The 16688-nt window shown below is 27.9% G+C and overlaps 1 protein-coding gene across 3 annotated transcripts; it reads right to left on the minus strand.

The window, feature by feature from the left end:
- Positions 1–4284: 4284 nt before the first annotated feature.
- On the minus strand, positions 4285–10943 carry LOC114122729 (IQ motif and SEC7 domain-containing protein 1). 3 transcript variants are annotated; one of them, XM_027985479.2, is made up of 9 exons: positions 10010–10943; positions 8436–8561; positions 7490–8375; positions 7189–7406; positions 6666–6955; positions 6453–6592; positions 5878–6103; positions 5613–5802; positions 4285–5546 (listed from the first exon to the last, which is right to left on the minus strand). In XM_027985479.2, exons 1-9 carry the CDS (start codon positions 10276–10278, stop codon positions 5375–5377), a joined length of 2517 nt encoding a protein of 838 aa, XP_027841280.1. In that variant the 5' UTR covers positions 10279–10943; the 3' UTR covers positions 4285–5374. The 3 variants fall into 3 exon arrangements, with proteins under 3 accessions (XP_027841280.1, XP_050062039.1, XP_050062038.1); XM_050206082.1 differs by lacking the exon at positions 10010–10943 and adding an exon at positions 8907–9032; XM_050206081.1 differs by lacking the exon at positions 10010–10943 and adding an exon at positions 8758–8816.
- Positions 10944–16688: the final 5745 nt, after the last annotated feature.

Consider the following 16688-nt stretch of genomic DNA (forward strand, 5'->3'; position numbering starts at 1 on the left):
CGCAATCGTTTATCACCGGTTAAATTGGATTTTAATAATAGGTATAATATCATTAAATACAAAAAACGATTGTGAGCGGAGACAGAGCGTCATCAGCCCATATCACACTGGTACTTAGCATATATTTTTTAATACTGCTATTGAAGTAATTTACTATTACGGTAATTTAATTTAATTTTGTTTCCAACAACATTGCATTTATTAATTTATTACATTATTAATGGAGAGTGGATTTTATGTAATAAAAAAGTATGTAAATATTTATGTTTTTTTTTTTTGCCAAAATGTGTATAAAAAATATGAAATATTTGACAAAAAAATCGGTTTTTTATATTCATTTTTAATTAATTGTCAATGTTTTTTTAATATTATAAAAAAAAGTACCTGTTCTAGATATGACCACATTAGGTATAGATTTATTATGTATCTACATTTTTTTTTTTTTGATATTCTAATTAATAATTATTCATTTAGTCATTTTTATTGTTGTCTTTTTGGATAAAGTTGGATACAAATATACAATATATATTTGAAAATATTCTTTCAAATTTAAATGTTGTGCAGTTAGGTCTATACGACATAAGTATGTGAATATTGGTGAAATATTCAAAAATATGTAAAATAAAAAAGTTTCATTTTATTCAGTGTGTTAATCATGCTTATTTTTAATCAGGACTAAGAAATTTATATTCAATACAATTATATTTTTACTTACAAATCCGCACCCTAATTATTAATACTTAATTTTATTATTATTTAATTATGTTCAAAATATTTAGACTAACTTTATATGCATATGAAACACATTTTTGTTTTAATTGTTGATACAAACTGTTATACGTTTCATAAATAAAATTGATCATTTAATACAATATGTTCTTTATAAGTTATTCTTACAGAAACCTAAAATGTTTTGATAAAAATACTTGTAACATGCATGTACTACTTAGATATCATATAAGTATTGCCCTGTACCTACTTTTGACTTGAGAAGGAGAGCGAGCATACGTGTATCGTATTTTATTGTATATTATGTTTTGTGTGTGTGTGGGTGTGTACAGCATAACTTGTCGAAATGATACTTCAATTTCAAACTTCAGGGGTGTTTACCGATGGCTGAGTGAATATCTTTGGTGCATTATAGAGGTCAAAAGCAAAAATTTTCCCAGTTTTGAAAAAAATTGATTTTTTTCATATTGTTATAAGTTACAACTTTATAAATTCTTTGAGTTACAACTTATTAGGTACTCAAAAACTAATGATTGTACCTAATTACTTGAAATTTTCACTAAATTTTTATACTAGCGTTATCTATATTTTATAAACGATTAAATTTTCAAAATATTTTGGCTTTTTTTGAGCTATTTGTAGACAACTAAAATTTTCTTTTTTCTTTTTAGTATTTTTTTTTTTTTTTTTTTTGAAGTGTCAATAAAATAATTTTAGCTGCCCAAAAAAACTTGAAAATTTAATACAAGGTTCTTTAGGACTTTATGAGTTATTCTTATTGTAGTTAAAAAAAAATCAAAAATCTTTGTTCACAATTTTTTTTTATACGCTTTTATAGATCAAATTTTTACGAAATTTGTCAAAATCGTGAAAAATTTTCAAGTAATTTTGTTGTTGAAAATGCATAAAAAATTTTGTACTTATATCTAAGGTTAAAAAGTTTAACATTAAGTTTTTTTTCAAATAGCTAAAGAGAAAATTTGAAGCGTCATTATAGGAAAAATGATATGACTTTATGATCGACTGAATTTTAAATCTTTACGAAATCGCGTAACTATAACGATTTATCCTCAAACTAATTTCAATATTTGTTATTATTCAAAAAGTATAAGTCATAGGACGTAGATACTTGAAAATTTAATCAGTTATTTAGATTACCATTATCTTTACATGATTTAATTTTAAAATATTTCGCTTATTTTAAGGTTATTTGAAATATTCGATAGATTCCTCATAACTTGTCTTATAGTGATATAAAAATTATAAGAATACATATAGGCACAATTTTCAAAATATTGACAAAATTCGTCAAAATCATGAATATTTATAAATTATTTTGTACTTAAAAATTTATAAAAAAAAAAATTGTATAGCTAAGAGTCAAAAACGTAATATGTAAAAGATTTTCCATTATTTTGTCTTAGGATAATTATAACAGAAGTTGAGTATTGGGAAATTAAAAAAAATTTATCTTATGTTTAAATTTTTACGAAATCCAAAATTCACGCGTAAAACAATTTACTATTAAATAATTTTAGATTTTTGCTATAGTTAAAAATTACTTTCAAATACAAACTTGAAATATACATCAGTTGTTTAAATTGGCATTTTCTGTATAATATTTAGTTTTGGGGTATCATTAAAACATAGGCCACTTTTTTCAACTCCCAATTTAAAATATAATATATTTTATATATTATATCCAAAGTTATCAAATCATCTTCGTTCCCGAAACTTGATTATTCAGCTATTAATGTATAGCCATTAGGTTCTATTTAAAAAATTATAATTCTTATTAGGCAACTTAACATTTTTATTAAGTATGAACTATTATTTATCTTATGCTTTGGAAATTAGAATTATTAATTATTATTTTCAAAATTTAAAATTTACTGTAATATTCAAAAACATTATTAAATTATGCCTAAAACCATTTTACATTTATAACATAATTTATATAAAGGTGCAATGACACAGTGTGCAAAATTTATTTCATGATATGTTATATATTTAATAAAAATATTTTTCTTTATTTAATTTTTTTGAATGAAAATTGAAATTGTGCAAATTAAATCATATACCTAGACAAAATGTGTAATGTAATGATAGTAAGTGTGTAATCATATAATACAATTGTACTGACAAATGGATTACATGTATTATAGCTAATATTTATCTCCAAATATTAACTGAAGCCAATATCTGTTTATTTAAAATCCTTCTATTTATTATTGATTGAAAACTAAAAATTAAGTTAACGTTTTTCCTTAAATAATCTATATTTACCCATTAATTAATTTACTATGCATAAATCTATTTATGTTTAAAGAATTATTATATACCATTTAGTTGCATACATTTGTCTTAAGATGCATAAACATGAGCATATATGAATGTTTACTGTTTAACATGACCATATTATGTGAAATTGTGAACATACATTTTGTCTTAAATGGGAGTTCATACAATCTCACACCTAACCATTAGAACCCAAATGGTTCAAGATCCACAATGTTCATGGTTTGCTTTTTGAGTTTTTGAGGTATTCATTAAGTACAGTGAAATTAGTGAAAGCTTAAATGTTCACGCTATATTCATACATACATCTGCAGTGTCGGCCTGGTACACCAAAGGCTCATAGATCAGTTTTTTAAAGAGCCCCCCCAAAAAATGTACTTGACATATTATTATTGAAATAGCACCTTAAAATACTTCTATAAATATTATAGTTTACATTTTTACCAATATGATGGATCATAATAAAAAATGTATATTATATGTTTACTAATCAACTGTCATAATATAATTTAGTATAAACAGTATTACATAATAATTAATAATCATGAATTAACTTTATAAAAAGCAATTTTACAAATAATTATTTTTGAAACATTAAGAATTCTTAGTTTTTTTCTTCATTATCTTTAAGAAGAAAGATACAACCCAACTTAACCTGCAGTAGCGCAATTAATCTAAAATACCTCCTCTAAATTGTTACTTGACAATTGTACTACTATGCACTGATCATACAATAGAACAGGGGTTACTAAACCACAGCCCGCGGCCCTCAAAGGACGATAAATAAATATACGAGTAGATATCTAAAATTAAAAGATTAAAAATTATTTTTTTTTAATAAACTTTTGGCCCTTGAGTAAAAAAGTTTGGAGACCTCTGCTATAAGTAATGGTCAAGCATCTGATACTGATTCAATTTTAAATTTCCTGAGCCCCGAAAGAAAAATTATGGCTGAATACTTCGATGAATAATTTACATAGATTTATATAATAACAAAATAAAATTAATGCTCAATAACAAAATTTATGATACTAAAAAAAAAATAATAAACCGAAGAGCCTTGGCTGCATCCGCGGCCAGCAACCATGGCCAGGCCAACATTGCACATCTGAATGCATAAAATAATATGAATATGAATATAATATACAAATAATTATTAAACATAGTATAAAGAGGTTTTCTTTAATCAAATGTTTAATTATCAATTTGGTTTTATTACATAGGTACATCATTCAATATTTTTATAACAGATAAAAATCCAATAATAAGCCATTTTGACGTTTATATTAAAAATTGTCAAAAATATTGACATTTCACTATATAAATACAAATGACAAAGAAAAATAATTACACATAAAATTGTTACATTAAAAGACAATAGTTATAAATATGTTTTTAAAGGTTATAATTCAAAAGCAAGGACACGGCAAATCTAGTTAAAAATATTAAAACATTTTGACTTTATAAAAATGTAACACAAGTAAAAAAAAGTTGTGTATACTTGTATAATTTAATATACAGTGTGGTGCATAAATAGTCACATACCTCATATCTGTAAAACATTTAATGATTACAGATTTAAATATTAATAAAAGAAAATGTATTGAAGTTTTTTAATCTTTAGATAACATTCACACTAGAATAAGAATATGACAAGTGTCCATTTGTACTTTTATTATGCACGACCAATTTCACATAGATCAGTGGTATCAAACTCAAATTACCAACGGGCTATATATATTGATTTCAAAGGTAAACGGGCAAAATACTTTTGTTTACTTATTTTAATACTAAATCTAAAATAAACAAAATCAAAATCAAAATGTTTGAAGAAACAAATACTCATTACGGGCCACATCGAGAGGGCTCGCAGGCCGCGTGTTTAAGAACACCGTCATAGATTGTGTGTTACTTGAACATGGTGTACACTGTACAGTATGTAAATAATAATTACGCGAGATCTGTATACTAGTGTTGATGACAGAGCACGGATAAAGAAAGTTATTTTTTGCTGGCCAATAAGTGCAAATGGTCATATTCTTACTCGAGCACAGATCTGTATAAAATATATGTATAATAAAAGGTATAACATTCTCAACATTTTGGTAATTACATTACTGATTGTGCTATACGGTTGACTAAGTCTGCACCACACTATTAGCTATGTAATAATAATTAATTTGTCATAGAATATTAATACTGATGACTTATTGCCAAAAAATAATGAACAAAATATATTATATAATAAAATAGGTGTATTAAATAAAAAAAAAAAACAAATAAAAATATGGTGGTGCTCTATAAAAGTAAGTTTCTTAGTATGTTAAAAATAAATTTAGTTATATTATCAAGTAACAGTCAATGCAGCTCGTTTTGGTGTAGCCTGCTGTGAAGGCGAGCCGTTTTCAAATGTATCATCTGGATGTTGTTTGGGACTACGCACTGGCGGAGAGGGCAATGGACCCAGATCAATATCAGCAACTCCACTATCTCGATTTTCCGAATTGCTATTAACTGATCTAAATATTAAAATAAAATAAATAAAAATGATTCCATGAAAATAGTAACTATATATTAAAATATACCGATTATTATGACCATGTCTGTGACGCTCGAGTTCAGACTCTATTCTCAAATTTTCCATTTCATCCATTTCACATATTGATTCTCGAATGTCTTCCACAAATTTACAACGGTCATGATCGTTTCGTGCATTAAATGTTATCAATAGACGGTTGTCTAAACGTTGAGTAAGTTTAATTCCAAATTGGTAATCTGAAATAGTAATGATTTGTTAAAAAAAAAACCATGGTTTTAGTATTTATTAATATTTAGTAAAAATATTCTTACATGGCATTTGAAATAAAGAAACAGTAAGACCATTTAATGGATAACTTTGACGAAATGTATAGGTTACTGAATTTTTCTTTTTTGAAAGTATTTTGGTAATGACTAGAAGATCGTTAAAGAGGAATACCTCTCGTTGGTGAACACCAGGTCGCTCTTTTTTATAAATATCAGCTACTTCATATAGTCTGCAATAGCACACTAACCGACGATGTGGCAAAGCTAAATTCTGAAAAAATTTTTAATTTTATTTTCATGCTTTATATTTTTCATAATGTATTGGAAGTGACAAAAATTAATATGTTGCCTATCAACAGTTAAAAGAATATAATAATTATATTTAATTATTATAAACAATGATAATAATTGTATTATTGATATTATGCTACAACTATTATAAAATACATAAAAATAAATGTAAAATCAATTAATAGGTCATCCATATATTATACAGTATAAAATATATTTGATTGATAAACATGATAAACAGGATTCTGTTAATTATGATTGCACTATGCATGTAAATTACATACATAACAGACTTAGTCCAGATACCTATTCAAATTAATTTAACTTACTGGTTTTTTGCCCACTATTGTTGATTGCACCTTCATCACTTGAGTAACGTGATCTGATCCAGGTTTGAATTCATTTGCTTTAATTCGCTCATAAATTCCAACTAACATATCTCGATCAATATCACAACAATCATCAATACCTAATGATAATGCAAATCAAATATTATAAATAACAATAATAATATTATTATTAACAGTAACAAGTATTTTTACCTCTTAGATTTTTTATAAAATCGTTCATTTTCATTCGACGTTCTGGTTTTAGATTAGGAGTGTGCAAATCAGTATTAAGCATAATAATTGCAAATGCCAATATGAATACAGTGTCCAAGTTTCTCAATCTTGCCACAACATCTCTGTTACAGTGGCAATATCTATGGCTAAAAACTTCAATGATTCTTTCGATTTTTTGTGCTTCGCCAGGCATACGGAAATAAGTTTGGAACTTGCGTAGAGCAACATCCACTTGCATACCAGAGAGATCAATTTCTTGAGCAAAATACCTAAAAATAAATTCAAGTTACACCATAAATAATGAAAATAGGAAATTTAATTTCTTTTGACTAAAATGTATTTGTTGTAGTACATTTACTATAAAGCACTATAATTTAATAAAATAAAAAAAATTCAAAGCATCATATGATTCAAGTAGACATAAAAGATTTTTTAATGTATTCCAATTAGATGAATTTATAGTTATTTCAATAGAACTAATAGTTAAAATAATTTTACTTACTCTAAGGCAGCAGTGTTAAATGAATTTTGTAAATCTCCTAAATATTCACCAATCATTTGTTTACTTAAGCCTTTACGAGATATTAAAAACCTTGCAACTGCATGAGGGGCGTTGTCCAAGAATCCTTTACGTACAAGGTAAACAATACCTTTGGAAGGTTTCTTATTAAAGAGATTGAGACCAATACGATATTGACGTTTTCTAATCACATCAGAAATCTAAGAACATTTTTTTTTGTGTTAAAAAAAAAGCATGTAATATTAATAATAAAAAAATCTATATAATATACTAATATATGTACCTGTGATTTTTTATTCCAAGACACTATAGAATTTGACAACATGGAAGAGTCAACTGAAGAATTTGTTTGATTTAAATTATGTGACTGACTAGAAAGACTACCATCGCTACCAGAAGATTGAACACTTGATAAGCTACCACTATCTGACATTTTGTTCAGTGTACCGGCTGCTATGTTTTGATGCTGTTCCCGTAAAGAGCGAAACGATATTGATGAAGTTCGTTTTGGAACTTCGGGAGGAACTTTATTTTTGGAAATGTTAGAAGGGTACCCCGTTGAGCTCCCTGAAAACATACATGATGAAGAGCTACTGCTCCCATACTGATTACAATCAGAACCAGAATGTGCTTGTCTATATGTGTCTGAACTATTGTTATGGCTGTTTCCACATAAAAAGTTTGGCATCATTTGATGTGCCACTTGACTAGTGATATCATCTTGGAAAAAAAATTGTTCAGATCCTGTCTCTGGGTTCATTGTACCGATATTGTTTCCTTTCATATCATTATAAGAGTAATTATTTGAGTAGAAATGAGAACATGAAGATTCCAAGCTGTAATAATAATTTAAATCACATCGTCCAGATCTAGAACGTGGCAGAGAGTTACACTTGGTCGGTGAGTAACCTGATCGTCGTTCTCTTAATGACCCTGACCTTACACTCAACTGACTATCATGAGATCGTAAACTTTGGGTATCTTCTAATCGTTTACTAAGTCGTTTTTCAGCTTTTGCCATTGCTGTGATGTGAGCAAATTTTTTAACCAGCATGTAATGTCTGAATGCTCGTTGAATGACTAGTGCAGCTTGTCTGGCTTTGTCGCCTCCATATTTTCTTTCTAATAACTCAATCTGCTTTTCAATCAAATCTTGTGATAACTCATACCTTTAAATACATGAAAATAGATTTAATCATATTGTTTAATTTAAATATAAGAAAACTTACGAAGCAGATGTATGAAATGGTTCTGGTTGAACCATGTTATTTTTGGACATTGTTCCAGTCCAATGACTATATTGTTCACATTGGTTCAAAAAATTTCGATTATTGCTTTTATCATACTTGTCTTCTCTGAAAAATATAATAAATTTTATTATTAAATATAAGATAATATGTTATTATTATTATTTAATATTCTTTCAATACTATTGAAATTATAAACAATTCATACTTAAGTTATAATTAACTAGATTCACAGAATTTATGTAAAAAAAAAAAAGTCCCGTATGTTTGTCTAGGATAATCTGAAACTACTGATTTGACATACCTGTGGGTTTTGTATATTAAAGATAGTTTTTTAAAGAAAGACATAGATACGTGAGCTATATATATGTCTAACAAAAAAAAATCAATAAAATTAATTTAGTCAAGTTTAGTCATTAAGAATCTAATTGTAATATTTCCACTTATACCTACCTAACAATAAAACTAATATTTCATCGACAGTAAATAAGAATAAAACAATTATTATAAATAAAACACGGATATTTATTAAAAACTAAAACCATTTTAAACACGAGTATTTAAATAGAAACTGTACAAAATGATATGCATACTAATAAAGTGTAACAATTATCAGACTATCAAAATAAATAATGAATGATTGTCATAGGTACCTACACAAAGTCTGATTTGTTTTAATAAAACTATAAGTCCTTGACATCCCATAAAATTAAAATAATGTGACTATTAAACACAGTAAATTATGTTACAATAAAAATTATGACTTAATCCAAATGTTGATGGAGTGAATTATTTATTTTAAAATGTGAAAAGATAAAATTATAAAGTCGTAGTAGATATTCATGGTATCAAATATAATATATACATATATATTATCATTATCAGTATTAAAAAATAAATCTATTATAGTAGCATAAATAATCTATTAATTCATTATTTACTATGACAATATTGTTAATATTATTACTGTTGGCATTTTTTATCTCTATGACACAAATTATTCTCATAAGATTAATTATAAAGAAAACTTTATAGGTAAGTAGGATTGGTACAAATGTCACTCATTAAAGTTTGAAGGCATGGAAACATAAATAACCTGATAGGTTCCTATCTAAATAACCTAGATAGTTAGTGAATTTGAAATGCCATATGAACAAATAAATTTAATTGATTAATATACTTGACAGTTAATTATCTAATTTTATTCAAGTAATAAATAAGATAAAATTAAACAACACAAAACTAATCATTCTTATAAGATTACTAAATAATTACAGTTGAAAGTAAGGTAAATATTCATGAAAATTACTAATAATTAATACTAAAATTAGTGTTACATAATTATTAGACAATAATGTAAACACTGTAATCTGTAGTGTCGTATACAGATTTTTCATTAAAAAAAAAAAAAAACTGACTGAATGGTTTTTTTAAATTCGAGCAAAAAGTTGTAATTTGGTACGATTTTTTCAAAATAAATTACAAGTGTACTTAAATTGACCATATGGCAATATGGAAAATGTACAAATCAATTAGTAATGTGTGAGCTAGTTTACCTGGTGGTGGTGTCCTGGGACATCATGCGCTGATCGTAGAGTTCCATATCAAATTTGAGACGGCCGACTTCGTTGAGCAACATGTCCCTCTCATTCATCACCAGGTTCAACTGTGTCCTCAATTCGTAAATCTCTTGGCACTGTTGATTGATGATGTCCATGCTCTCCTCCAACGGAATGCCAACGTCGTACGTCGCGTGACCGCCGTGCACCTGATGGCAGCCCAATCCATTGGTGGGCTTTTGTAATCGCTTGTTGTCGTCGGACATGTCCCAGCGACCGCTGTCACATAATAGCACTCCCCGTCGGAGGGCGCGAGGGCGGCAACTCGGAGAGACGCTTGCCGTCGAACGGATGTCGAAACGACGAGTACGATGCCAGGGCGGTCGTGGACGTCGATCTCGCGGAAACGCCTCGGTCGGCGGTCAACCAGAGCGGCTGGACGACATAAAAAAAAAAAAAAAAAAAAAAACAACGATCGAATGGGCGACCCAAACAAAACACGGCCGAGATGGAATGACTTCGGTGAGTTACCGTCCCACCGTGTTGATAACAACAACAACAACAACTGATATTATTGTTATTATTATTATTATTATTATTATATAAGCAGGCCGTTCGACCGTATAACGTTATTATTGTATGTAAAACAGAGAGCGACGGTCGTTTGGACTTAAAAACACGACGACTATAACAAAATAATCACGACGAACAATAACAAACGATTTATGTAAATATTACAATAATAATAATAATAATAAAAAAACTAAACTATAACGCGCGCCGTGTGTGTGTCGCGCAGTCGTGTACCCCGACGTCCGTCGCGCCTGACTGTAAGACGGTCGACGGCGACGGCTACGTTATCTCACGTGCCCACTCGCTGGGAGGGATCGGCGGCGGCGCTGTTGGTCAGCGCGCGGTATACGGTAACCTTGATGTACAATTGCCTCCCGGCGGCAGCGATTCGCCAATATAACACACACACACACACAGGCGCGCGCGCACGCGGCGGCGGCGGACGGTGGTGACAACGACGACGACGACGACGACGACGACGCCGCCGCCGTCGCCCGTACAACACACAATAATCCATAATGCTGTCCAGACACCGCCACTCCTCCGCCGTCGTCGTCCACAAATCCATTTAGGGGCATCTGCTGCCACCCGTAATGTTATTATCTGTACAGTCGTGTGTGTGCACTCCACGACTAAATATCATTATTATTATTATTTTTTATTTATTTCGTACCTACCGACACTCTGTAATAAGAGGTAGGGCCAAAAACTGGTTGTCGTCGTATATAATATTTGTTGTTAAGGACCTACCGCTATGACGGTCGAACGTGAGAGGCGAAAAATATTTTAGGACAAGTCGTGTTTTAAACACAAATATCTCGTACAATAATAATATAGGTATCTGTGAATTATTATTCGAAATCGACGACGCCGCGTTGTACCGTCTGGTGGCCTTCTCCGAGTTTTTTACCGATCGAATCGCGTTCTCTGCCGTCCAGTGTTCACCGTGTACACGTCGACGTATGAGAGTATAGCGTGCACACGTATTATTATAAATTAAAACCTACCTACCTTATACCGAACCACTTGGTCGAAGGGGAATAGACCGCACTTGGGGATGAAACACGCGTGCGAAATCGTACTGTTACGATTTAGTATTGTGTATACGTCGGTTGAATATTAATCGAAAAACAGACGTCAAAATTAATCATAAGATTTATGCGATGAAAATCAATAATTAGCCATGCTGTTATGGTCACCAGGCCGTTGTAAATAAGATATTATTCTCGTGAAACTAGATAACAAAGTTGTATCGATTAAGTCCGAGAAATCTCGACTTGTTCGACTAAATAGGCGTTCTCGAACCGTGTTCGGCGGAACCCTAGGGTTCCGCGAAACTTTTGCGCTTTTTTTTTCAAGAAAACTAGGTACTTAAAGAAATCTAACTCGACGAGATTGGTGGCACTAAAAAATGTTGTTTAACCTACGCATTAAAACTATTGAAACAAAGTAGAGGTTATAATTATCGAGCTTTAATAACTTTTTGTATTGAAAGCTAAATAAAAATATATAGCTAAAAATTTAAGAAAAAAATCTTAGGGGTTCCACGATAAAATGAGACATAAAAAAATGGTTCCACGGATAAAAAGTTTAAAAAACGCTGGTCTAAATTACATACGTATAAATATTATGTGGAGCTCTGTTGTAATTTCAGTTACGTATATATATATATATATGCTTATGTAACAGTTACAGTCGTATTGTTAGCTAGGCACCTTGTACCTACTGTATATAATATTGTACTATTACATCTTTCTAGTTTCCGTAAAGTATACTTCTTTCCTTTCACATTTTTAATGACCGTGAACGCCAAATACTTAAGTTTGTACGAGAATAGTACCGATAAAAATTAACTTTACTCTTTATTCATTAGCCAAATGATTTGAACTTCGGGATATCCTCGGTTATCACCCACGTATAATCATATATACCTACGTATATAATATTACGAAAATGTGAAGTACAGTGCATATGAACTTATAAACTGCAATAAGTGCGGTTAGGCTTTTGAGATATAATTCAGCTGTAGGTCAAAATTTGATACACCAGAAAAAAAACTAAATACCTTTCACAAATCTATTCTCCTTTTCGTATTTGTATTATAAACCTACTCATAAATTATTAAATATACATACGTATTAGGTACTAGTTGGTACATTAAAATCATATCTTTCAACTATTTTTTTTTCATGAGAACCGGTCCTAGACTTATATGCTTACCTGGTTTTAATTTTTTTTTCATTTTCAATTGGTATTTTATACATTTTTTAATATTTTTATAATTATATTATACGTACCTTTATATATAGCTATAACTTTAAACTTATATTAACACATTTTTTTGTTATATTTCACCAGCTGTGTGACATAATATAATACTCGTATATAGGAATTTTTTTTACAACTACAATACCACATAAACACGAGTTCGTGGTACCTATCTAATAAATAATAATTTAGGTAGGTAACCTACCTATGTTACATTTTTGTATATTAAACCTATAAAGTCACGTAGATGATGTTGCGAGTATACAACTAATGAGAGATAAACAAGGTATGTAAACTATTATAATATACCATCTAAAAACATACTCATATGTGTTGTATTGTGTGTTAAATTGGACGAATTCTAAAATGTTTTTTTTTTTAACGTAGGTATTAACGTTATCTACATTCTACATAATTTTATTATATTGTGGCCATGTAGATAATACAAAATATAGTCTATACGGTATGGTCAAATTCTATACGAGTTACGACTTATACGAGTTATTAAGTCAATATAATATATGATTATCGCAAACAAATACGTCTGGGTACCTATGCAAATATAATTTTAAAAACTCTAAGACCGACCGGAAATTGAGTGGATCACATTTCTCGCTTAATTCTACACATCTATACATATTATATTATAATAAAATTATGAATACGCGCTTTAGTCAGTTAAGATAGTTGACCGGTTCTCGATATAAATATAAATTATATTTTTTTAGTAGGATTAATCGATTTTAGCAGCTTAGGTATTGTCGGTAATTGCTTATAGCAAATGTTAATAATATTTTACAGGATGATAATAAATAAAATTTATTTTCTAATATCAATAAAGAATATTATTTAAAACCCTGATTTCCTAAATAAAAAACATCTATTATAGTATTATTACGTATATTAAATGTTCATTAATTTTAATCACTTTTACTCGGTATATAGATTACTATTGATTAGGTATAAAAAAAACAATTTAAATCGTAAATAAATGATACGCAAATATAAACACAAATAATAATTATACTATACAGTATCTATATTAGATTACATTAATATATTAATTACGGAATGAATCAGAAAGTAGACTTATGTTCAAAGACTAAAGTTTATTTTGAGAGAAGAGATAAAAATAATGAAGGTTTAATAAGCTAATGATAAATGATAAACCTGGTGTACATAATATATCGGTGATTTAAACCTATTCATTGTACCTATAATACTATACAGTAGGGTATAGCTGTGTGCTAAATATTATATTTAAAAATAAAAATATATTATATACTTCAACAAGTAATTTAGCACAATATATTATATATAAAAGGTACATGCTTTTATTGATTGATGTATTGGCTACAGCATGTAATAAATATGGTGCATAGTATAGATGTATTTTGTAGGTATTGTAAAAATAAATCAAACAAATAATGAATAGGAGAAACAGACTATGATTTTGTAGACTTGCTGAAAGGATTAAATTCTCCTTAAAAACCTTTAACTAAAAGAACCTATGTATGTACTCAAGGACTTCTACAAAGAGGCAAATGTGCACAATTGCTCACTATAACTTTTTTATTTTAGCCAATTATAATTTATTGGAGGTACCTATTTAATTTAATATTTAAATTTATTTTCTATCATCTGTTTCATTATGTAACTATAATATTTAATAATTAATATATTATTAACTTAATATTTCTTATAATTATTTTATTATTATTTTTTAAATATTTTTGTATTCGATATTTCATTATTGCACTGAACAGTTGTATTTGATTTTCAACTTCAGATATAGCCGGATAGATATAGCTGTCTAGTGTCCAAAGAAATCGCTACGCGTTTAATAATAATATATTACCTTATAAGATAAGAGTGTAAGTAACAAACTGATAAACCACATAATTTTAGAATAGAAATTTCATAGTCAAATATTTAATTTGTTTTGTACGTGCATACATAAATTCTCAACATCTAAACATGAATCTTAATAGTTATAGTCTATAGGTATTTATTCTTTATTAATTGTTAATATTTTATATAATCTGTCTCAAATTAGGTATCTAAATTCCTAGATCTATAGATATTTAATATAAGTTTTTTTTTCTGAAGTAAGTAATGTGTAACATTTTTGAAGGTTAATCATTACTGGTGAAAAATACCAATATTATTTAAAAATTTTATTCATATTGAATATTTTGATATGGTTAACTATTGAAATTATTGTCATATATTGTCAACAACTGTTGGCATTATTTTATTATATATATTATATAGTAATCAGAAAATATATTTTAGAATGTAAGCAATTTATATGAGTAAAAGACTAATTGTGCTGAGGCAATATCAATATTTTGCTATTTAATGCTGAAAAGCGAGAAGAGAGTTCATTATTATTATAGTTTAATAGAAGCACAGTCATGTAAATACAAGTTGAACACGAAGAAGCAACAAATATTGCAGACTCCGGTGAAATATTTTGTTTCATTTATTTAATAACAAGTCTTTCCAATCAAAAATTGTATTGATAGTACTGGAATATATCATGTACTTTGGGTTAATAAAGTTTTTCTTAAATTAAACCATACAACGGTCTAAACAATTTTGAATCAAAGATGTTGAGAAGGGCTTAACATAAAATCAATTAAAGTATACTTGTATAATCATACCTCACATGAAAAAAGTTATAAGTTATTATAATTGGTTTATTACTTTAGAAAGTTTGACAAACAGATAATAACATATTTAGCGCAAGTCACCTATTACAAGTGACACAAAATTGTAAAACAAGGGAGATAATGTTAACTTTTATGATCTTTAGTAATTAATATTTTTCTTGAATAAAATAGTTGAATTTTATACATATGAAAATGGAAATGAATTATTTGAAATTGCCAAGTATATATCTTAAACATATGCTATCCAGTTCTTAATCCGAAAAACATTATTCTTGTTATTCTCAGCTTTGAATCAAAAATTAAGTATATCATGGTAGTCCACTGGGGTAAATATAGATTTAAAACTGATGAAAAATTGTCATATCCTAATTATAATAATATATTGTAAAATGTTGAATAAGGTTTTTACTTATCTTATGCAGTGTTAAATAAATACAACAGGGTTTAATTAATATCTCTTGTTTAATTTAGAATTGTATAATATGATAGTTTAATGCGTTAACAATCATATATCAAAATATTTATTATTAAAAATATAAAAAAAAATATGAATCAAACATTTAAAGTATGTAGTATTTAAAGCACTAAAAAAAATAAAATTGAAATTAGCTTTAACAGTAGAATTTATAATGTATCTTACTATCAGTATTTACATATTTAATTTAAGTATATTTTAGTATATTGAGGTTTATGTAATATTAATGTCCAATATATTATTATATTAGAAAATAATTTATCAAATACAATTTAAATTTTAAATAAAATAATAAGGATTCTGACTGACTTAATAAAATACAAATGCATAAGAAAACTAACTTTGAAGTATGAATGTAATTTCATTTAAAATTGGTAGATTAAATAAATTTGATTCTCAACATTTACGAATTGCAATATAAAGTGAGCCAAACATAATTATGTATAGACATGAAGATTATATAAAAAAAGTATAAAATAATGATACATAATTCATAAATGAACAAAATACTCATTTCAGGTTATTAAGTGCCATAGTACTAAGTAGTAAAATCTTACACTAGGCGTATATTAAATTTTTATGATTCATTTATCACTAAATCACATTTTTTTTTTTTTAAACTAAAACAATACTTAAATCCAAAATCAATACCACTTAATCTTTACTCTAAACCTATGATGTTATT

The sequence above is a fragment of the Aphis gossypii genome, chromosome X (genome assembly GCF_020184175.1).
Source record: "Aphis gossypii isolate Hap1 chromosome X, ASM2018417v2, whole genome shotgun sequence".
Taxonomy (NCBI): Eukaryota; Metazoa; Arthropoda; class Insecta; order Hemiptera; family Aphididae; genus Aphis; species Aphis gossypii.

Bases quoted from the DNA above. Each gene is read 5' to 3' on its own strand.
- LOC114122729 (XM_027985479.2), bottom strand. From the start codon at position 10,278: ATGTCCGACGACAACAAGCGATTACAAAAGCCCACCAATGGATTGGGC. The intron at 7,407-7,489 runs GTACATATATTA...AAATGTTCTTAG, and splicing joins CTTGGAATAAAAAATCACAG to ATTTCTGATGTGATTAGAAA. The intron at 6,593-6,665 runs GTAAAAATACTT...CATTATCATTAG, and splicing joins TTTTATAAAAAATCTAAGAG to GTATTGATGATTGTTGTGAT.